General features: G+C 34.1%; 1 protein-coding gene across 2 annotated transcripts in view; it reads left to right on the forward strand.

The window, feature by feature from the left end:
- LOC145690872 (uncharacterized) overlaps nt 1-23,446 on the forward strand; it is a 149,648-nt gene that overhangs the window by 24,821 nt on the left and 101,381 nt on the right. Inside the window, exon 2 of one of the 2 annotated variants that reach the window (XM_081766268.1) lies at nt 9,000-11,241. The exons of the other annotated variant lie outside the window; for it this stretch is intronic. Coding sequence (XP_081622394.1) covers nt 9,000-9,933 — 934 coding nt within the window. The 3' untranslated portion in view covers nt 9,934-11,241. Of the gene's footprint in view, nt 1-8,999; nt 11,242-23,446 lie in introns of those variants that run through there. 2 annotated transcript variants of the gene reach the window in all.

Consider the following 23,446-nt stretch of genomic DNA (forward strand, 5'->3'; position numbering starts at 1 on the left):
AAAAATCATAATATAAATTAATATATATATATTCATACCCAAAAAACCTTAATAAAGCAAAACAATTTTCAAAACAAGCATTTCGTAAAATAGTTATAACATTACTTGTATACTGATTATTTAAAATACTGTATTACAACTTACTAAGTATCAAAAATTCTAAAGGAATGCAAAAACATTTAAAGTCTCAAGTTTCAATAATCATATTGCTCATACGGCAAGACGAAAGACTCATTAAAATGTTTCAAATAAATTTAGAATCACAGGTCAACTCACAAAACAATTTCTCTTGTCTTGCTGTTATTTAAACACATATATGAAAACTTACATTTTTTTTTAATTATCAGTAGTACTCGCAAACTTCTATTTTTACCAAATCATCAACTATAACAGGTACATAGCCATCAAGACTAATGCACGGATCTTTACAACATTAGCGAACACGCGATTTTTAGCTGATACAATCATTACTTCTTTTCAACAAACATATTATTGACTACGGCAAAGAAAAACTCTACTAGCACATTTATGGGCATTGATCACAAACACACATCACAAGAGGGATATTCTATCCACCTTCAAAATACTAAAGATGCACAACAAATGGTTCCTACTCATCTATCATTCACAAGCTAGGCATTCGGGAAGCAAGAAGGAGTAACTATCTACTGAGTGAGCCGCCCTCTAATGGCCTTTGGCATCACGTTAAAATACGCATACATTATAACAGTAAATTCATGTAAGGATGCCACTCTAAATCAGACTTGGCATCTTGAAAATAGCCCTAAATCATTTAAAATGCTCAATTGCCATTTAGTAGAACTCAATCGTACACAGCTCTAAAATACTTTATATGCAATCACTTTGTTCGCTTGACGAACGTTATCAATTTTCACATGCCTAGTTGGCTCATGCATTACTCCCTCGACATACCACGAACAACCTGACCTACCCATCACTAGATTCCACAACTAATCAAAAAATTTTCTTATGTCGTTTTTTTAATATCAGAATTCTCAAATTCAATTTAAAATCCGTTACATAGTATTACTGTTGTGTGAATATCATTCGAACCGTAACTAGTGGAAGATTTACGGGGTTTGTAATTTTCAGGCTAAGGCCACCCAAAATTGCATGATTTCTTCTTCTTTTTTTAAAAAAAAAGGAAAATACTTAATTAGACTCAAACAATGACTTTAATATGTTCTTATTGTTTGAATCACTTTTTGGAACTGTTTCTGCGTGAGTCACTTGCTGGAAGTGTTGGTACCTTTTGAGTGACGTCTTTTTTGAAAGATTGGTGGTAGTTCATATTTTTCTCACTATATGTCTCTGTACAGTCATATGGTAGTTTGTTACTGTAACGTCACATGTTCTTTCTGTTTGTATGCGTGGAATGCGGTGAGCGGGTAATTGAATTTTCGTATCACAGTGACAATCGAGTTAACAAGTGCGATTGAGAAACCGTAACATGAATTTAATACAAAGAATTTGAACTTGTCCTTTTTAAATAAGTTTGTATTAGATTCGGATATTAACTCATATCATAACTCATAACTCATATGCTAGGTTGACTAACTTAATACTGTTAGGATCTCTAAACTTTTCGTATATTATTTCAGGATCTGGATATTTTTCTTCTGCCTCATTAAAAGGCTTATATAGACTTCTCTTTTGGCATCTGATAGCATAATAAAAGAAAGGATCATTAAGTTTGTTCTTCTTGTATATGATTAGGCAATTATCTTCTGAATCATCGACTGTATATGGTGCTGCTATTTTTTTAAGCACTTGTTCTTAAGACTTAACTTTTCCATCTATATTTCTATATCTTGCATTTGTGGTTGGAGTAATTCGTTGTTAACTCCATATTGCTTAAAGTCTTGGATGAAATAGTCTTCGATAATATCATAACACTTATTGTAAAAATCTTTAGATAACAAAAAGGCAACAGCTAAAAATATTTCTTGTGTACATAAGTTCCTCATATGATTGAGGTTGCTTCTTTGCCTTCTCCTTTTATTAGGTATGTGGAAGAGCAATTCCTATAATTAGAGAGTTGGTTAATTCTAGCTCATAGTATCTTATTAACTCTTGTGACTTTATTTTTTATTCAATTATCAAACCTCTTACCACCATCTTAACACAACTTAGTAGCATTGAAGTATCCTGTACTCTTATCCATAATCAGTTTAAAATCTCCAAAAATAGCATACCAATAATTGTCTTTAATCTGTTCGTAACAAATAACCTTTAAACTATCCATAGTACTCGTATTTATTGTTTAGAAAATATTTTTTAACATTATTTCGTTACCAGCTAGTTGTACTGTATAAGGCGAGTTTTTGAAGTGGCCCGAATTCGGTCCACTTAGTTTGTTATTGTAATATTCTAATATTTCATTTGAACCTTTATTTTCTAACGTTTTTTAAATCTTCTACCTCCCATTGCACACAATTTAGTAGTATTGAAGTAACCTGTGTTCTTATCTATAATCAGTTTAAAATTACCAAAGATTCCATACCAATAGTTATCTTTAGTCTGTTCGTAACATATCTCATTCACACTTTGATCCATACTAACCTATTATGGTTATTATTCCATAAAAATAATATTTAAATTTATACTACAACATTTCTTTTATGTATTCAGCTATTATGTGAATCATCAAATACTGACCATTTAACGTATGCTTTGTCACCTTTCTTTCTCAACACCTCCACTAAGTATTCATCTTTATGTTTCGTCTTTAATAGTTCTGGTTCTTAAAATCTACCTTGCACATCTTCTTCTTCTAAAGCTTTAATTCTATACGTAGGTGCATTAGATGGTATAACTTCGCTAATAACAAATACTTCTGTTGACCAATTAGGAGTATATCCTTTTTCAAATAACCCTTTCGATTTAGTTATTTGCTCATTCTTTTTATTAACTTCTATAGGCTTGCTCTATGCATACGATTATTATACTTTTTAACTAGTGTTGGTAATATTTCTATCCATTTATAATTTCCTTGTGTTGTAAATTTTTCCACATGTTTTGTTTAAGACTTCTATTGAATCTCTCAACAACAGAAGCTTTCTTACCCCTATATTTTGAGTAATGATTAATCTAATTTTCCTCCATCACCTTAAATTCTTTATTGTAAAACTTTTTGCCTTGATCAGTTTGTAAGTTACTAGGTTTTCTCGTTCTTAATATTGGTTCAAATGCTTTTGTAACATTTTTACCGCTCTTATCTTTAACAGGAACAGCAAAAGCATATTTCGAAAACACCTGTATAATCGTTAGCAAATACTTATATCCTTTGTTTAACTTGGATATACCTTTTAACATGCCACTATGCATTTCCACAAGATCTGCTTGCCATAAATCATTTATACCTTTAACAATAATATTTAACATAGGATAATTCTTTCCGGAAGGTTTGCGAATTTCTTCTATAATGTCTTCTCTAATATCTTTACCTCGTTCTAGTCAATCATTCTTTTTAACGAATTATGATTTAGTAACACCACATACAGAACCAATTCCTTTCTTACTATATCTTCCATTCTTTATTTTTTCTATTCTAATAGTGTTTTTCTACGTATCTGTTGATTTCTTACACTTAACACAATACATCCTGTTTATTATATAGAAATTTAAAATTCATCATTACCTAATACTACTCTCCAAACATTATCATTATCAATTGATTCGTTTTCGTATTCATCTTCATCCTCTCTTTCTATATACATAATAAGCATTAATGATTTGCCTTGTTTCAAATCAGAATCTTTGGATTGTCTAATTGTTAACTGATCATTTATATGAAAGTGTAATGGAAAACTTTCAACTAGAATGTAATTTAAAAGTGTGTCTATAAGTTATGAATTGAGTCTTGATTCTATATGCATTAACCTACTTCTATAATGAAATTTGTAGGCAGCAGCTAAATTATATTCAAAGATGACTGGTTTCTCAACATCATCTTTTGCCAATCGACATGGTAATAATACAGTTTCTTTTCGTATGAACTGTTCGTTTACTTATTCAAGCTGCTCTAATGTTACAACATCTTGTTTATCAATAGCATTAGATACATTAGCCAATCTTTTATTCTTAAAATCAACCCAGGATGTAAAATTTGACGTAGAAACTTTTTTTTTACTTTTAATGTTAGATGTAAGTTTTAGGTGTAAGTATTTTATGATTTTAAATGTCATAAAAGCCTATGCGCAAAGCACCCTGCCCAATCTCACCCTACTTAATCTGTGCTGGTGAAAGATATTTCCAAAATGGGTTGGCCTAGAGTTTGGCCCAGGAGTTAGATTATTACACTACTGTCCTTTATCCAAAGAAAGGGTGTTACTTCGAAAGGGTGTTGTGATAAAGACAAATCCTACTTAAGTTCTGTTCGATTTTCACATTATCCAGTAGCTGATACCTTTTTCCTATCTTTTCTCTGCATAGTATCTCATAACTCAATTCATCCGTATATAGGGTTAAAAGAATTTATTTTTATTTCCGTAACTTCAGTATGTTGATTTACGTTGCTGCAGAACGTAATATTGCGGTCTCAAATATTCAGTAATAATACTATTATTATTATTATTAATAATAATAATAATATAGATAACAATTTCCGTATGGGGACACATTGTATTAAAACCTGTAAAATCGCCCGTAGCGTTAGCCAGAAGTAAAAAAAAAATAGTCTGGATTGGAGAGAAGTGTCAGGACCAACAAGACATACCCTCTCCATACGTTTCTACAACTAGCTAAATGTTATAACGGAAAGTTTCCCTACAACTAGCTAAATATTATAACGGAAAGTTTCCCTAGAAGTAGTTAAATGTTATAACGGAAAGTTTCGAGGCAAATTTTGTGTAGAAAGTATGGATTCTGAACTCACAAGAGCCGTAAGAAAATTTGTTTTTAAGTAATGGTATTGCCGGCTAAGGTACAGAACACGTCGATGATGAGAATGAAAGAAATATTGAAATAAAGAAAGTAAGAGGAATCAGAACACGGAGAAAACCTATACACACGTTGTTTGTTCAGCACAATGCGTACTAGGCGGGAGCTGGGTGGAACAGGTTGTACCATTAAATTTACAACACTTCAGTAATAATAATAATAATAATAATAATAATGCTATTAAAAGTTTTATAGTTGCACTAAAGTTTGGCAAAACTTACTTAAACGTAGGGGTTTCGAGGAAGGGGTTCCGTACCTTCATGAGACACCTCTACAGCTACTTTAATTTAAACGAAAGCTTTCTGCTATTATTTCGTGTAGAAATTATTCTACTTTAACTTTTTAGGAAAATAACTGTAATAGAAAGACCTGAATATAATTGAACACTAAAGCTTGTAATAAACTAACGTGTGGAGTTTGCAGATGTAATTATAAAAGCTTTGCTACAAAACATATACACAGACCATAATTCAGTGAGCTCTGAAGTACAAAGTAACAAAATAATATATGATTTAGTCTATATAGCAATTGTTGCTTAAAGAGTGGCATACACTATTTCTAGAATCGAGATAAGACGAGAAATGTTTACGATACTTTTCGTCTCGTCTCGATTCTCATCTCCAAAGCATGACGATAAAGTGAGTTAGCTTTGTCCTGTCTGCAATTAAAATGTTAAGTCTCATCCCGATTTTGTTTGGTTTGTTTTTAGAATCGAGATGAGAAATTCGTCTTTTCATGGGCAACGTTACACAAAACCAATTTCTTTAGGCTAATATCAGGTTTCTGCTTGTAATGGTATGACCTGAGCGATAATAAATTTTTAATTTTTAAATATTTTTCCAGATAATATTTATTATCACTAGTATTATTCCTGAAAATTTGATAGTTCAAGTGTTGAAACAAACGAGTATTTATTTATTTATTTATTTATTTATTTATTTATTTATTTATGACTTCTTTTACGTGGCGAAGTTAAGGCTCTACAGCCTTCTCCGAGCACTTAACCACGTGCATACATTATATATATTTAAAAAAACACCAATATATAGAAACTATTAAGAATTACAAAAGAAAAGTATTAAGCCACATAAAAAACAATATACTACTTAAGTAAAAAAATGGTTAAGCACTTCAAAAACAAAAATTGAAAAATAATATACAATAGGGGAAACAAAATAACATGGAGAAACCAAAAATTGCGTATTGCATATAGCGGTACTAGAAGTATGAATAAGGTGTACAAATTAACATAGGTTACCTATTGGTTGTGTGTTCATATGTGGGTTATTAATAATCTGGTAAAACGAAGATGCTTCATGTGCTACCAGTGTCCTTATCTTTACTTAAGAGAAGGGAATATACAGATTTTTTAAATTTGGCAACTGTGGAAACGTTGTGCATTAATTGAGGTAAACTGTTCCAGGGGCGTGTAGTACTTACTGTGAAGGATTTTGAGTATGAATCAGAATTGTGACTGGAGATGGAGAGCAAGAAATTATCTTTTGATCTTGTGCTTCTACTATGAGAGTCTGATAAATATAAAAATCTACGGGCTAGATACGATGGGTCTGACGTAGTAAGTGTTTTGTACAATAGGGTAATATTATGTAAATTTCTTCTTCCGACTAACGTCAGCCATGACAGTTTTTTTATAAAAAGATGTGAGATGTTCCCTGTACTTTATATTGAAAATAAATCTAATGCAGGCATTTTGCACTCTTTGCAAGCGCTTTGGTTGATTTTCTGTTAGATCAGAATAGACTTAGTCGCAATAGTCAAGATGTGGGAAAACCAGTACCTTGACAAGTTTGATCTTCAAAGATATTGGTAAGAAATTTTTTAGTCGATTTAACGTATGTAGGGCACCAAATGCTCTCTTACAAACTCCATTTATTGGATCTGACCAGGAGAGATTTTGATTTATTATGACTCCCAAATTTTTGGCAGCTGGAGAGAATGGAATAACAGTATTGGACAATATTATATTTGGGAGCTGATAGATATTAATAGAAGAAAGAATTCTTGGGGAGCGAATTAAGATGTACTGCGATTTTGTTGCATTTAATTTTAACCCATGAGCCGTAGACCAGTCGCTGATTCTGTTTAACTCAGTATTTATTTTCTGAATCGCAGTATTAATATCTTGTTGGGGAAAAGAAGCATATAACTGAAAATCGTCAGCGTAAATATGGTATTTACAATAGGTGGGAATTTTTGGGAGATCATTAATGTAAAGGGCAAAGAGTAGGGGACCTAATACGCTACCCTGCGGCACTGCACTGTTGATACAACGTCATGTCGATATGTGATCTTGATTGATCACTACTCTTTGTTTACGTTCGTAAAGGTAAGAATGAACCCATTTAACCACTGATTTAGAAAAATTAAACAATAATGATAATTTCTGAAGTAATATGTCAAAATCAATCCTTTGAATCGCCTTACTATACTCACGTAGAGTAAGGAGCGTCCGTTTTCTGTTATTAGTAGCCAATCTTATATCCTCCGTTAAGTTTACTAGTGCAGTGCATGTGCTATGATTACTTCGAAAACCAGATTGAAATGTATCCAATAAATTATTTGTTGTTAGATATTCCCGAATTTGATCATTTACAATATATTCAAAAACTTTTGAAAGCTCGGGAAGGACACTGATAGGACGATAGTCTGCAATATTATCAGCGTTGGTGTTTTTTAGAAGTGGGGGGACCTTAGCGATTTTCCATACTGTGGGAAAAGTACCTGTGGCAAGAGAGTAATTAAAAATGTCAGTGATAGGATTAAGTACATGCGGTAGGATTTTCCTGATCATGGTTATTGAAATATCATCTGTACCAGTGGCTTTAGATTTAATTTTTTGGATCGCTTTTAATATATGTACAGGCTGTACGTGAGAAAACGAAAACAGAGAGTTAATTTCCGAAGCTACAATATTATTCATTGTTTGCAGTTTCATGGATGCTGGTATCATACAGCTTTGACACAAAAAAGTGTTCAATTCATCTGGCGTATAATTAACTGCGTTCTTGGCTATGTTTCTCCCAACACCTAATACTTTAGCCATTTCCGAAGAACTGCTCCATTATTTTGGAATTCGAGTATTTAATAGTCAAAGCGCCGGTTTACTTTCCTTACTTTTTGAGTGCAACGGTTTCTTAATATCCTATTGTTTTCGAATTTTGTATTAGGATTTCTTGTGCTCTCAGTGGAAGGATCACTATTTTGAACATGTCTTCTGTATGCTCTATAAGCTTTATCTCTCCGCGCCATTTACGAACTTAATTCATCGGTTTAGCATGGTGATGGGGGTCGCGAAACACGTTTCTTAAGTACAGGGGCGTGTCTATCATACAAATTTATTATTAAAGAATTATTATAGAAGTATTCAAATATTTGAATGTAATAAAGCGTGTGTTATCGCTGATCAATCGCCATCAACATTCCTAAAGTAAAAAAAAAAAATGCTCGACGTGTATTCGATCGAAGAACCTCCAGGTTACTGGTCAAGCGCCTAGACCACAGAACTACAATTACTACGCTGTAAATGATTCGTCTTTAGTCTGGTTACGTTAAGTTTCTCTGCCTCACCTTGGAAAGTTGTATATTATTTTTTTTTCTTCGTCTCAAAATGTCTTTCGTATTCCTCTTCTGATGATAAAGTGAATGATTTTCGGTAGAGTTTATATTAATAAGTTCAGTTGTTGTTAAAACTTTGGTACGCAAGTTTTCTTTTTTTTTTTCACATAAAACTACAGATAAGACAGATTTAATTCTCGTACTGTGCATTTGTTTCAAAGCAGCCACGGTATAAATGATGGCTCAATTTGATATAGTGAAACAAACTACAGCCTCTTATTTTGCGAATAGAAAGATATGGAAACTACTCAGTGGTACTCCATTTCATATTTGTACAATATTTCAAGTAATAAAACAAATTGAGTGTAATTTTATCATCAAATATAGAGAATGATTACTTTTTGGTTGCTACTTAATCATTATCTACATTCACATTTCCTTGTTTGCTGAATTTGTTACAGGCGCGATAACGTATTACCTTTCCACGGAGAAGACGATACGTGTATTACTTTAAAGGAAGCAATTTCTCATTCAGATGAGGAATCTCATACTTCGATGCAGTTTGGCAAGGGGTTTCATCCATCGCTTTTGTCAAAGCATATTCTAGCTCAGGAGAGTGAAAAGCGTCATACCTACCGAAAGAGAGAAAAACACCTTAGTCAAATTTCAACTTTGTCAAGCAATAACTTAGTGCATACAGGTGAAAAATCCCACATCTGCGGAGTATGTGCAATGGAATTTAGTTTATGTTCATGTTTGGCTACGCACATGTTAAATCGTTCAAGAGCAACGTTACACACATGCCAAGAGTGTGGTAATGTATTTAATCAACGGTCAACTTTGGCGACACACATGTTAATCCACTCAGGAGAAAAAGATCGCATATGCCAAGAGTGTGGTTTGTCATTTACTCGACGTTCAAGTTTGGCTACACACATTTTAATCCACACAGCAGCAAAAGATTACACATGCCAAGAGTGTGGTAAGGTATTTAGTCTACGTTTATATTTGGCTAGACACATGTTAATCCACACAGGAGAAAAACGTCACACATGCCAAGAGTGTCGGCAGGCATTTAATCAACAATCAATTTTGGCTAACCACATGTTAATCCACACAGGAGAAAAACGTCACACATGCCAAGAGTGTGGTAAGGCTTTTAAACGACGTTCAACTTTGACTAGACACACGTTAATCCACACAGGTGAAAAAAATCACTTATGCCAAGAGTGTGGTAAGGCATTTAATGAACGTTCAAATTTGGCTAAACACCTGTTAATCCACACAGAAGAAAAAAGTTACACGTGCCAAGAATGTGGTAAAGGATTTAGTCTACGTTCACATTTGGGTACACACATGTTAATCCACACAGGAGAAAAACGTCACACATTCTAAGAGTGTGGTTACAAATTTTGACTACGTTCACATTTGGCTACACATGTTAATCCACAAAAGATATAAAGCTCTTTTGCCAAAGTGTGGTAAAGCTTTTATATGACGTTCAGAGTTGGCTACAAACATGTTAATTTACACCCGAGCCAAATTCTCACACGTGCCAAGACCCTGGAATGGAATTTATTCAACGTCCATACTTGCTAAGCCACACAGGACGAAAATCAAACACACAAATAAATATTCAAAACGATTTAGTCTAGTGCTCAATCCTTGCAAGGCATTTCAATACACAAGTGACAAACAAGAGAGATGCATAAAACGTAGCCTGGCATTTACTAAAAATTTACATATAGCAAGTTAAATGTTAATCCACACACAACAAGAATCTTACACGCGCGGAGAGTGTAGAAATACATTTACTGGCAGTTCCCGTTTGGCAAATCGCATGGTAAAACACATAGTTCAATTACCACAGATACGAGAAGGAAGTTCAATAGGATTTTGTTTAGAATCAGTTTGGCAAGACACGTAACTAGACATGACATATAGAAAAGAATTTGCCGCTCTCACAAGTTAAGTTTTGGCAGAACTATTATGTGCACGATAAATACACTGCTAAAGAGGATTACCACAGAATTAAGTTTTAAAGGAGTCAGTCCACATTAATCCCTTCAAATGTACGTGCCCTTTGGATTGGAATGTTAGTTGTGAAGGACAAATTAAGTCCGTATTTTGGGGGCAGATGTTACGGGAAATTGGTTCCGCATCTACTCTACGAATGGCTCTTCTGCTTTTCCGCCACAGCGATTGCTGCATAGTGTAAAGGTGGCTGACGCCGACGAAGATTCAAGTGACGATTTCACAAAGGAACATTTATCTAGAGATTAAAATTCCAAATATAGTCCGTGAGAGTTCTCGTATGTAAGGGAGTTAAGGGCAACAAGTTTAAGTGACATCTATAGTGAGGGTGCACCTTCCTCATCAGCTACAAGTGTAGATCCAACGGAAAAACATGTCAATTCGAACACTAGGACTTTCCGGACCATCTGCATTTTAGTTGCATTTTGCTGGCCGACACATAGTTGCGCAGGTCCATTTTCACCGCATATATTTATATTTCCCGTTTCCACGACATTCTTTCATGTTTTTTGATAGAAACTTTTAGGCAAATAGAAGATAAGCGATCATAAAGTCAAGTCTTTGTCCCTTCCACATGGGTTAAACTGATCAGATAAACTTTACGTTAAAATCGTATTAAGGTTGTATGTTTAAAAAAATGAGTCACTAATTATATTGAACACGATTGCATTCCAGTTGTTGTCGTTGATTTCAATTGATTTCCAGTTGATTTCAAAGCGTAATTAATAGCATTTTTTTCCAAAGTGTTAATAACTTTACCGGAATTCGTGGTGTTTGTTCGAAAAGAGAGTCTGTATCAAAATTTCGACACCAATATCTTCTACTCTTTTTCGCCCACAGTCGTTCCTCAAGCGCGGGATGATGATATAAAGTGAATCTGCATGTGGGTTGTTAAAAATGAAGTTCGAAGCTATGTTTCGTATTCCTTACTTATTCACTTGTATACTTAGAAGTTTTTGAGTATACTGACTTACCAACTTTTCACTCGTTTTATAAGAAAAGTTGTTAAATCAGGTTTTAAACTTTATTCAAAAACGTTCTGTTTACCTTATACAAATCTGGTACTGTAAGACAACGTGACACCTGTCAAAACGAACCAGCATACAAAATTTTACAACATTGTATTATTATATCGGTATTTCAACACATTTCTATAAAATTTAAAGCGTGATCCTGTAAAATCAACCAATAATGAGTTAGAAACTTCTGATTTGAGCGCGTCATATAGTTTGCGTTCAAGCTTGGCAAGACAAATTTTAATATCCACAAGTGGAAAACTTCACATATACGAAGAGTTTGGAATAGTACTTGGTCTATACTCAAGTTTGGCAGGACATTTTAATACACAGATGAAACTCTCACACTCATGAAAACACACAAGCGAAAAGAAGATTTATATGGAGCTCACGTTCTACAATGCACATGTTAAAACGCACAGGAGAAAACATTTTATTAAATACTAAGGAAAAAACTAAATCGTTCTACGTGTGCAGAAAGCGCTTAATTAAAGTTTATATTTCCCAACAGATATATAAATACAGATGGGGATGAACTGCTCATGTCAAGACTATGAAGAACGGTATAATCGAAGTTCAATTTTGGGGAAACATGCTATCTCATACAAGTAAAAGATGGCTGTGCATAATTGTGAAAAGCGTTTACATAAAGTCCATATTTTGTTAGTGGAAAGACATTGTAAGATATGTGAAACTAGTTAGTAAAAAATCATGTTTGTACATAAAAAGTATATTCAATTTACACACGTGATAAAATACACAAATGCGAAACATCTTAGTAGTCAAAAGTGCGATAAAATTCCTTCAATATTACGTATCAATCTCACGTACTACTAATTCACGCTTCCGCTCGCGACGACGACAATTCGGCCGTGATTGATTATTCACATTTTTCAGCATTGTGCATGATGCAAAAAGTATATTTTGGAGCATTTAAATTTAGTAAATTAACACAAATCATTGTTGACCAAAAGTATAAGTTTAATTTAACTACAACACAGCTAAATATGAGTGGAAACACTGAACAAAACACAAAATAACAGATTCGAACCAAACCAATATCCATGTCACTGAGCTTGTTCTTATAATGCTGATATTTATTGCAGAGAGCAGTAATGATTGAGTGCTTTTTGCATATGTTTTTCCACAATATGTAGACTCAAGGCGGATTCAAAGTTAATCAACATCCACTTCACTGCTCTCTTTCTGAGATTGCTGGCATGTATTGCAAGTAGTGATAATTGTTGACTGCATTCTGAACATGTTTTTTTCCACAATCATTACATTCAAGGCGAGTTCTGTTGCTTTCCCATGACCCGCAGATGTAGCAAATATCTCTTCGTATTGGTTACACTGCTTCATCACCGGTAGTTAGTTTTCTGTATTTTGTCAAGCACACCAGTAATTTTTTTGCAAAGTTGATATTTTACGACGAGCTTTCAGGTTTTCGTTTATTAATTCTAATGCTAACACGTATAGATATGGGTTTGTATTACTTTTTATGTTAGGGCAGTCAAAAATGAATTAGCGGATGCAAAATAATGAAACTTTTATTTACAGTTTTATGTAAATTCGAAACAAAATATCACGTTTTGGCTCCCTCTGACGGCAGATTGGCCGTCCACCCTCCACTACCAACTTTGGGATTGTACTGAAAGGGAAGTAATGCATTTGATAATTTTCTCGCAGAGGATTGATACGTTTAGAGTAGCGAGATATTACTTTTGTATGACACATTACTTTCAAATCCACATTTACAAATGGAAGAGAATCGGGCTGTTTTCCAAGAACAGGGAAAGCAGGTTTCCCTGAAACATCTATTAAAAATGAGCGAAAATGGAAAAGAAATAATATATAATTTCGAACACAGAAAGGTCCAGCTTATATTGTCCTGGCCAGAGGCTCCCAGGCCGGAGTGAAAATAAGAGTAACTCATCCTCTGGAGGAGTGATACATATATGAGATGAAGTGGACGAGTAAACGGATTGAACAGGGAGGTACGTCAATTATGCAGTTGAGAATTTATTTCAAAAGAATTCATTAAAATTTTCTGTTCTTCCCTCAATTTGTGCACCTGATATAACATTGTACTTTAAAAGACGTATGCTAGAAGTTTTAGACCTAGATCTGATAAGATACCAAAATTGTTTAGTGTTGTTGATGCTGGTGTCTGTTTTTTTTTTTCAGATATAATCTAGGTGTTTGCTGCATCTCAATAGCTTTTTTATATTAAGTCTTATATCAGAAATTATTTTAAGATATGTATTCGTTTGGAAATGCACACTACAGTTCCCAATGCTTTTTTTATTTCGTAATGTGTAGCGACTCTGTTCGCCGTGCCTCACTGGAAATTTCATTGTTTTTACTTTTTTGAACAGTACAAAGTATTTATTGTTGCATTAAAAACACGAGGGAAAGAATCCAGTGCGTCTTCTATTGTTCAGCCTAGTAAAAGTGTCCACTGTATCACCTGTTACACTTTGCAAATTTCACCCAAAGGGCCCTTCCTTCAGTCAGTTACAAACTTTCTTTTTGATTTGGATTGCTGGCTTCTGGGGTTGGGAGTAAGATAGGGAACGGGCAACTCGCGGTCTGGGAGAAGGAACTCTTTAAATGAGATGACGGATTCTATCGGAAAAATAGACATGGCATAATTTAAGCTGCTATTTTTACGCGTGTTATGAAAATCGTACAATCCCAAGTCGAGTGCTTGAGTAGAATGTTCGACAAAGGAATGTCATTTGTGTGATGTTATCCCATGTTTACTGTAGATCCATATGTAAGTTCAAGTTATAGTCACCAAAATGAGCAATTTTGTCATCTTGTGACAACATTTGGAAATGATTCGTGGCATGATTCAATTAAACTTTGAGGACTGTTCGTATATGGTCTGCAGAAACACCGGACGAAGTTTGTTTTGGATAGACCTACTTGGGCTCAAATAATTTCACACTCACGTACGAGATCATTCTGTGCTCTGCTGCCCTATTTATTTTAATACTACAAACAATCCGCCCCTGTGGTCTTGAGGTCGTTTATCTATGTAGAGAATTGGTTGAGAAAAGGCATTCCACTGTTCCTTACCAATACTTTCAGACACGTTTCAATTACCACTAAACAGCCATATTCCAGCAACTAACTAATATTCATACCACAGTCCGTAAAATTGATCATAATGCATTGTAAATTTAGATAGTATAGTTTAAACGTGGTTTTGTTCACTGCACTTTTGATCAGCATTCTTCTGTACATCACCACATTAACCGCAGAATATGGAGCACCTGACGGCACACTTCTCTAGCGTGGGATCACGTTGTTCTAGTCACTCTCACTCTTTACTTGCCATCTCGGTTGAACATTGTAAATTATATTAATTGAGTGTTCTCTAGCAATAAGTGATAACGGTATTTCACTGCATTACCAGCTGAAGATACTGTCAAACGCAGACTCTAGGAGTAAACTTACTACTGGGTTCACAATGGAAATGAAAAAGCACAGAAATAGCACAATTATTTTTCCCGAAGAAGGAGCACGAACTCTAACTTTTCTACGGTTTGATGCCATTTTTTGAACTTTAAGCATAGACTATCCTAAGTACATACTAAGATTACGTATTGCAAAATTTAACACACAAATTTACGGTGCGGATAGCCGCATCATCCATAATTTGTCAAAATCTTTTGATCATCTAACCAAAAGTTTTCCAAAGAGTTTTCCTTGTTCGATTACCTAGTCCTACTCTGGAGCTATACCAACGCATAACTTTCCCCATATTGCAGTACTATATAGAAAACTAAATCTCACCTATATCAACAAACGCTTCCAAACTCAGCACCCTTTATTCATGCAATATATAGTACCTCACTTTGCACCACACACCAAATCGCTATCAGCATACCCCTTGTCACTAATGTTTACGCCCTGTTAGTACACTTTACCCTCGTGACATTCATTGTTATTGACCCTACAGTGGTAACATGAAAGAAAATTTCATGAATGATAACACTTTGCCTCCTGGACCCAGGACCATTTTTGCCTGATAAGATGTGAACTAGGATTTAAATTTCTATTATAGTTACAATATTAAATACAAACACCAGATAGTGGATACGCTTTAAGCGAAACTGTACATTCACTTTATTGAAGCAATATCTTTCTTGTTATAATTAAGCTCGATACCTATGTGACTATTTTATTGCCTAAATACCAGCACTCAAAATAAAATATTAATTAACTAGAAAGAAGTAAACAAGGATTTCTTCTAATAGGGGTGTATACACATAAGGAAATTCATTATGTTCACTGTTGACTCATTATGTTCCATATCGAAAAGACGAGACTTCACGAGAAACTAATCAATTCCTTTATATTCATAAACTACTAGCATTTGGCAACCACACTCTTCAAAACGTTCATCTTTTGCACAACCATGAATATTACACCTTCAGCACGCAGCTCGCAACATTCTTCACTTCGATTTTCATGCCACTTACAATGGTTCGTACGTGCAATTTCATGTATCTTCACTCGAAACAAATATTTAACTTCATAGTGACCTAGTTATTTGACTATGACTTATATTTCTATTTCTCAACATTCTCTTCTACTTACTTCATAAACTCATATTTGAACAATTATTATAAGAGGAACAATTTCACACATTGCTTATCAGTAAAACGCATCTCACTTCCAAATTTAATTGCAAATTTACCGGCTATCAACTCATTCGACACGATAAGAAGCTTCCGGCTCGACGCGCCACCAGCGCCGTGACAATAGTATTTCATCCTTACACGTGGTATAGTATTGACACTCCATCTAATATTCCAGAACATCTGATCATAACTATTTATTACAGATCTTCATGTATCACAATGACAGTCATCTATGTTCGACCAGGTCGTCCTATTGCCCTCCCATTCCAATATATTTCTAATAATTTCCGCCATTACCAGCTTCCAATATTAACATCCATAGCCGCTCAGACCGAGAGAAACAGCTTATAACAATTTTATCCCTGCCTCCACTACATGCTTCATTAACCCATTACCAAAACCAATCCGTTCCTGATCTAACACTACTCCTGAATAGTGATCACATGATCTCTTGCCCACAGTATTTTCATGTACATTCTAGATCCTCTGGGTAGTTAACATGTGCCCATTACACTCACTCAAAAACTTTCCACTACTTCTTCCTTCGTCTGAGCACCTCCTTGGCTAATACTTCGCTACTAAAGTTACTAAACTCATACACTGTCAGCGGCCTCTTTTCCTTTTACTAAAAATGAATTTAACCCTTTGAATACCAAAACTGGGTCAATTTGGCCCAGATGATCTTTTATAAAAAATATGAAAAAGAGGTAGTGGGCTAATATTTTTAGTATTCTTCCATTAGCAACCATTTTTACTTTTGGAAATCATTTCAGTAGAATTCATATATAAAAAAAGAAAATACCCCCAAAAATGGCAGAAAGTGTAGCTAGGTCATTTTCACCCAGCCTTGGATACCTCGCGGCACGGCCCAGAAAAATATCATTTTATTATTATTATTATTATTTTGCTGATTGAAATGAAACCTGGAATAATACTTCCCCGTTCTACCGAGCTTTGATTGGGGTAAGAGTAATAGTAAATATTATTTTATCAAACTCCTTTTTTCCCACTCTTTCCCACGTCCACACACCACTACATATTTCCTTCTCAGCAATTGTTATATTTTGATTTAGTTCCCTAAAATATCTGGTTTTCTTTTTAGCAAGCCACGTGATTCTTCACCCCTTAAAACTATGTAATCTGTCACAAGCTTGTTTGCAAAGCGCATTGCACCAGCAAACCGCTCTGCAAGGACTGTCAGGTGTAATCAAAATACAATCTGTGACAGAGTTTATTCCTAACAAAGCGTATTTCATGTATAAATTCCAATGTTACAGTACTATATATCAGGTCCCACACAGCAATGAAATATTTTCAAAACGTTTCTAAAACGTACCATCATTTTCCTTCAGAAAATGTATCCTACTTCCCTTAAGGAAATATATTCCATATGTTGTTGAAAACATTTTCCAAATAATACTAAAAATATTTTCGCAAAATACACAAAAACGTTGTAGAAATATTTTATACGCCGTTAGAAAAGTTTTCCAAAAAAAGTTTTCTGTATCATTTCCACACATTACTGAAAATGTATTTGAAACGTTCGGATGTCCACAGTCGAGGTGTCTTAATTGTGCTCTTCGTTGTATGTTTTACACAACACTAAAACAGCTATTGTAGTGCGTAGAATAAATGAGAGAGCACAAGGAAGACATCCCAGTTATGAACATGTGAGTGGTTCATGTCGTCCTTGTGTTGAAAGTCATGATGAAATACCTCGAGTATAAAGAAATCAGGTCTACTAAGCTAATACAAAAGGAAAGAAAATGCAAGACTGGACTAAGATTTGAACATGTAACTTCAACTTACCGTGTCGATGCATTAACCACTAGGCTACTCACTGTTTCCGAATAGTCATTCATTCTACCACTCCTGAAGTCAGTGCTCAAGCAACCAGTGTCTATACTACAGAACCCCACTGGTGGTAAGATTTATACATGATAAATGGGGAAAATAACCTATTTTATATCATGTAAATATTTAATGCGATATACAATCGATTATTTCTTTGAGTTATCGTATATAATAGAGAAATTATCCTTAAAATGATCTAAATTCCACCATCCTACATTACTTATGATTACAGAACAAACCGAAAGCCAAATAAAGGAAAACCTTTAAAAGACAATACATAAAATAAAATCCTGTAGATTTATTGAGAATAATTACAGTAATAATTTATTAAATTTTACATTAAGTATACATTTGTAGTACACAATATATTTAATGTGAATACATAAACAAAAAGTCTATATTAATTTAAGTCTACTAATTGCATACCGTACATTATAATAGTTTGAAATGTATATACACCTCATCAGTGTATCAATGTTAACAAGTTTTATTTAACATTAAAAAAAACACTTACTTTGTAAGAAAAGTTTGAACAGAGTTGCATCTTACAAACTCTTTCCCACACCCTAGTGTTGTAGTTCAGAAGATGACTGTACCAATCACCGAAAACCAAGCAGCAGAATCATGCGTTTACTTACGTCCCCCCTCCCCTCAACACACACAAAATAAGTTAAACTATTTCTTGAAAAGTTCTCTGTCATCTTCATTAAGAATATATTTAACGATATGAATTAGGTATATTATACATTACTTTAGAATCTGAAGTGTGATTTAACTGCCATAAGATAAAACAGCAGAATATGCACGCAAATTAGCTTAAATGAGTACCATACACATCACACGAAGCGAGCTACGCCAATAAAAAAATCACAGTCAATAAGAATTAATTAGATCTTCAGTCTATATTTTTAAATTGGTGTTATGTTGACGCTATGAATTTTGGGCTTCCTATACTAAATGTCTCTATGCCAAACTCTCTATATATAAAACGTTTTTCGTCGATCTGCAAATTGAGCAAGCCGCGCGCTAATGATGGGAGGCTGATGATAGTTCATCACATAGGAAGACACTTTGAAATGCTAGGTGAGTCACAACACTTTCTTCCTTTTTCTGGGATTCATCCTTACTTACGGTCAAATTTGGTACCGCCTATGTAGTATCTGTGTGCGGCGTACCTTGAAATCATCTCGGTTGATAGCCTCCAAGCACAGTGGACTCCTCAAATAAAGTAATTGTTGTAAAATTACTATTTGTAGCATGTGTGGCAAAATTTAAAAACGAAAGATATCTCAGAATCAAGGTTAAGTCAAACGAAGCGTTTTATGCGTTTTTTTTTTATCTTACCTCAGGCTATCCAAAATACTAAAACATTGTTTCCTATACTTTTGGAAGTTATATACTAAATATCTTAATAACTATCACTCAAATTTGGTACGCTGAATAAAGTTATAGTCTAGATATAAAATTGAAACTATGATCCAACTTAAAATAGTGATATTACAGAACACAATAAAATTAACTTAGGATGAAATTGGAAACTGTAGATGCATGAGTATTACTGAGCGAAGGAAGGAAAGTAACTCAGCTGGGTTACGAGTTTGACAGAGTTCATACACAGAAATCGTTCGGTGGTTTATATTTCCTCCTTCGACTTAAAAGATAAAGAAGATAAGCTCGCTTTAAAAAGAGTTAAAAAGAAAAAAAAACTTTTAAAAGATTTAATTTATTCTGAATTTTTGTTCAGTATTTGTAAATAAATAATGTAGAAAACCGACACAAAGCTTGCCCGCTGGACTCTGGCGCCTAAATCCCAACTCCGCTATATGCATGCCTGCCATAAAGTAATAGAGATATAAACTTTTCTTAAAAAGTGCAGATTAAGCCTTGCTTAATATTTACATTTTTTAACGATACCTACAGTATGGCGCTAAATTCGTCGTACAAAAGCAGAGGAGTGTTTCCTGAGAGTAAAACAAACAAAAAAGTTCCAATAAACTTAAGGGGAAAAGCCCATCGTTCACGTGTTATAGGCTGCCGAAAACATGAAAAAATCAATTCTAAAGGTCCATAGCTCCAAAACTATTGGATCTACCAAAATCGGGTCAAGACTTCACTTAGGAACTAATGTGTGCTCTATCCAAAAATACATGTTTTAGAAACCTAAGGTACTCACGGAACAAATTTTATGGAGGTAGTTGGAGAGTACTTTATATCATAGGCCCGTAGTCAAACTCCCTCTATAAACATTGTTGTGGAAGCACCTCAGGATTCTGAAACACGCATTTTTGGATAGGGAACATATTAGGTTCTAAGTGAAGTCTTGACCGGACCAAGGTAGGTCCCAAAGTTTTGGAGCTATGAACCTTTAAAGTTCATTTTTTCATGATTTCAGCAGCCTATAACACATAAACGATGGGGTTTTCGCCCTATGTTTATTGGAACTTTTTTTTTTACTCTCAGGAATCACTCTCTGCTTTTGTACACCGAATTTAGCGCCATACTGTATAAATTAATAAGGTAGAATGTGGTCCTTCTCACTATGCTCACTTATATATATATATATATATATATATATATATATATATATATATATATATATATATATATATATATATATATATCTTAAAGACTAGTGCTAAATAACACCAGCCCTCTGCTCCTATACTACTCTGTGATACCGGAGCTGGACGTTTGGGCGCGAGACGTTTGGACGCAAAGCCGTATATCTAAATAGGTTAATCTACTTAAATGGGTTATAATGTACTTCAAAAATAGAAACCGGATGATTACGTACTAAAAGCCTTAAAAATAGGCATTAATATCAGTAAAACTCAAAAAATAACTGCACAACCTAAAATTAAGAAGTTCGGAAAGGTTAAATTTGATCCACATTTTCTTTAAAATGCCATGGCAAACAGTCACTGAAAGTCTCAGTTGCAACAAATGCTTAATTTAGTTTTAATATTTTTTTGTATAATGCAGAAAAAAATTGGTCTAATTATTTTGTTTTTAGAATGATATATCCTAATTTCAGGAAAATCGGAGACAATGACCTACAGAATTTTTTTTCAGCATGAATTTATATTGGGCTGAAATAAAATTTGCTGCAGGCATCCTACAACACCCCAAAGTAAACTTCTGTGAAATTATCTTTACAATATCTCTAACGTAAAGGATATTCATAACTTCACAGCCATTCATAACACTGCATTACTGGATGCAACACAGATAATTGGAAAGGAAACAACAGTGAAATCTAATATACCTATTGAATAATTTACTTTGTCTTATGTTACAATTACCATGACATTAACATTCCATGACAGAATTATGGGCAAATCCAGCATTATTCTGCAATGTCAACCGTTTCAAAATTCTGTACGGCGAATTCTTTCATCAGCTTGAATCTATTTTATTCTTTCAGTTCAGTTGAATTTGAGTTTAACGTCCCGTGAACAGCGAGGCTATACAAAACGTGAACCTACTGATTAACGTGGAATCCGAACCACGACGTGAGCTCTCGTCGGGAGTTTTCTTCTTTTCTTGGGCGGATCGTCTTGTCGAAGCATTGCCTCGTGTCCTGCTTCTCTTTTTTCCTTCGAAATGCATCAATAAAGCGCCAAATCAACTAATGTCGTTTCTTTACGTTCGATATATTATAAGAACAGAAGTTTGTTTACTTTGGGGTGTCATTGGCTGCCTACATTAAATTTTATTTTACACATTCTTCCTATTTAAATGTATAGTTAGTGTCTATTTCTATGAAAATTTATTAATATTATAGTGTTTCAACTTTCTATCAATACAATAAAGTCTCAACTATATGGTTTAATGGGCATATCGAATAATAATAATAATAAAACATTCAATAAATACTCACTTCCTAAACTACCCAATACATAGCATAAAGAACACCATTTTCATTCCAAAACCAGCTCGTATTCATCTTTTCTGATCTCTTGGAACAGGTCAGTACTTAATAAACATTTCTTATGTTTTATGTCATGTGTTTTAATAATCTATTATAGAAAAAGAAAATGCAAACAATTAAAATATGTACAATATTTTACAAATTTTAAGTCACATCTTTATAGTAACTAAAAATTATTGAGAAACGTACATTGTTTTTAACTTAAATTAGATATCTGGTGCCTTTCATTTCAATTGAGGCAAAAATAAATAAATAAAAAATAAAATTGTACCATCACCATCTCAGATATTGTTCAAACTTTTTTTTAATAGGAACTAGACTTGTTTTTAAGGGATCCGTATTTTTTTTTCGGAAAAAAATTCCCACCAAGCAATACAATTCATGAATTGTAGAAAACGTGGAAAATGGTCAAATTCGGAGCCTCACAATTCAGCAATGGAGACATGTAGAGTTATAATTCTTGTTGTGGTATGCACATAGGGATATGAATAAACTATATTTTATTATAGTTTGGTTTGCGTATCTTTTTGTACATAAATTAAAAATGAAATGAAATTTTTGAGTTTTACGTCCCACGGTTATGCCGCGTTATGCTAAAGGAGACGGTGATGATGAGTAATGAATGAAATGGTGGAATGAAGAAAGTGGGAGGAAACGGGAGAACCCCGAGAAAACCCACGCACACGGTGTTTGTCCACCACAAAGTTCACTTGTCGGGAGCAGGGTTTGAACCCGAGACCCCTAGCACCAGAGGTGAACGCTCTACCACTGAGCCACCGCGGCCCCGTACATAAATTAATAAATGAACGCAAGTTCAGGTGAAAAGTCGAAGTTTATATTTTCTTTCGAGCACTTCCGGTTCGAATTTTAAATTCCGTTTTCAAGGTTGGTAAGACCTAGTTACCCGCTACCCCCCTCCAAAAAAAAAGTATCGCTTCTGTGTGCAACCGTTTTATCGCAAAAAATTCGAAAAATCGTCAAATTTTCAAAAATCGTCATTTTCTCGAAAACAACATAATTTAAAATTATTAAATTTTGTCAGATGGTTCAAGTGTACATGAATAATGAACACCAAATAGCATTCTCGACCAATGCTTCGTGAATGAACTACAGCCTTTTTAAGTTAGCGAACTTTCGTTAGCTTTGAAGTTACAGTTGGCAACAATGAAAACAATGAAAGTGTAAAAAAATGTTACCGCAAAGCATCGTGTAAAATTTCAAGATACAAATTCTATTTTACTGTATGCGGACTTCGCTTAAATTGGACTGTTATTCTGAAAAAGGGAAGTTCAGAATGATCACTGGAGAAACGAGCAAATGTCCTTCTTTACGGGAGTGATATATTATTATGAAACAACTGACAGTTTTGCCGTAATAAGCGATGACAAAACACACGATTCGGCTCGTATTCATAGCCA

Source organism: Thermobia domestica, chromosome 7 (genome assembly GCF_964235325.1).
Source record: "Thermobia domestica chromosome 7, izTheDome1.hap1.1, whole genome shotgun sequence".
In the NCBI taxonomy this organism is placed as follows: domain Eukaryota; kingdom Metazoa; phylum Arthropoda; class Insecta; order Zygentoma; family Lepismatidae; genus Thermobia; species Thermobia domestica.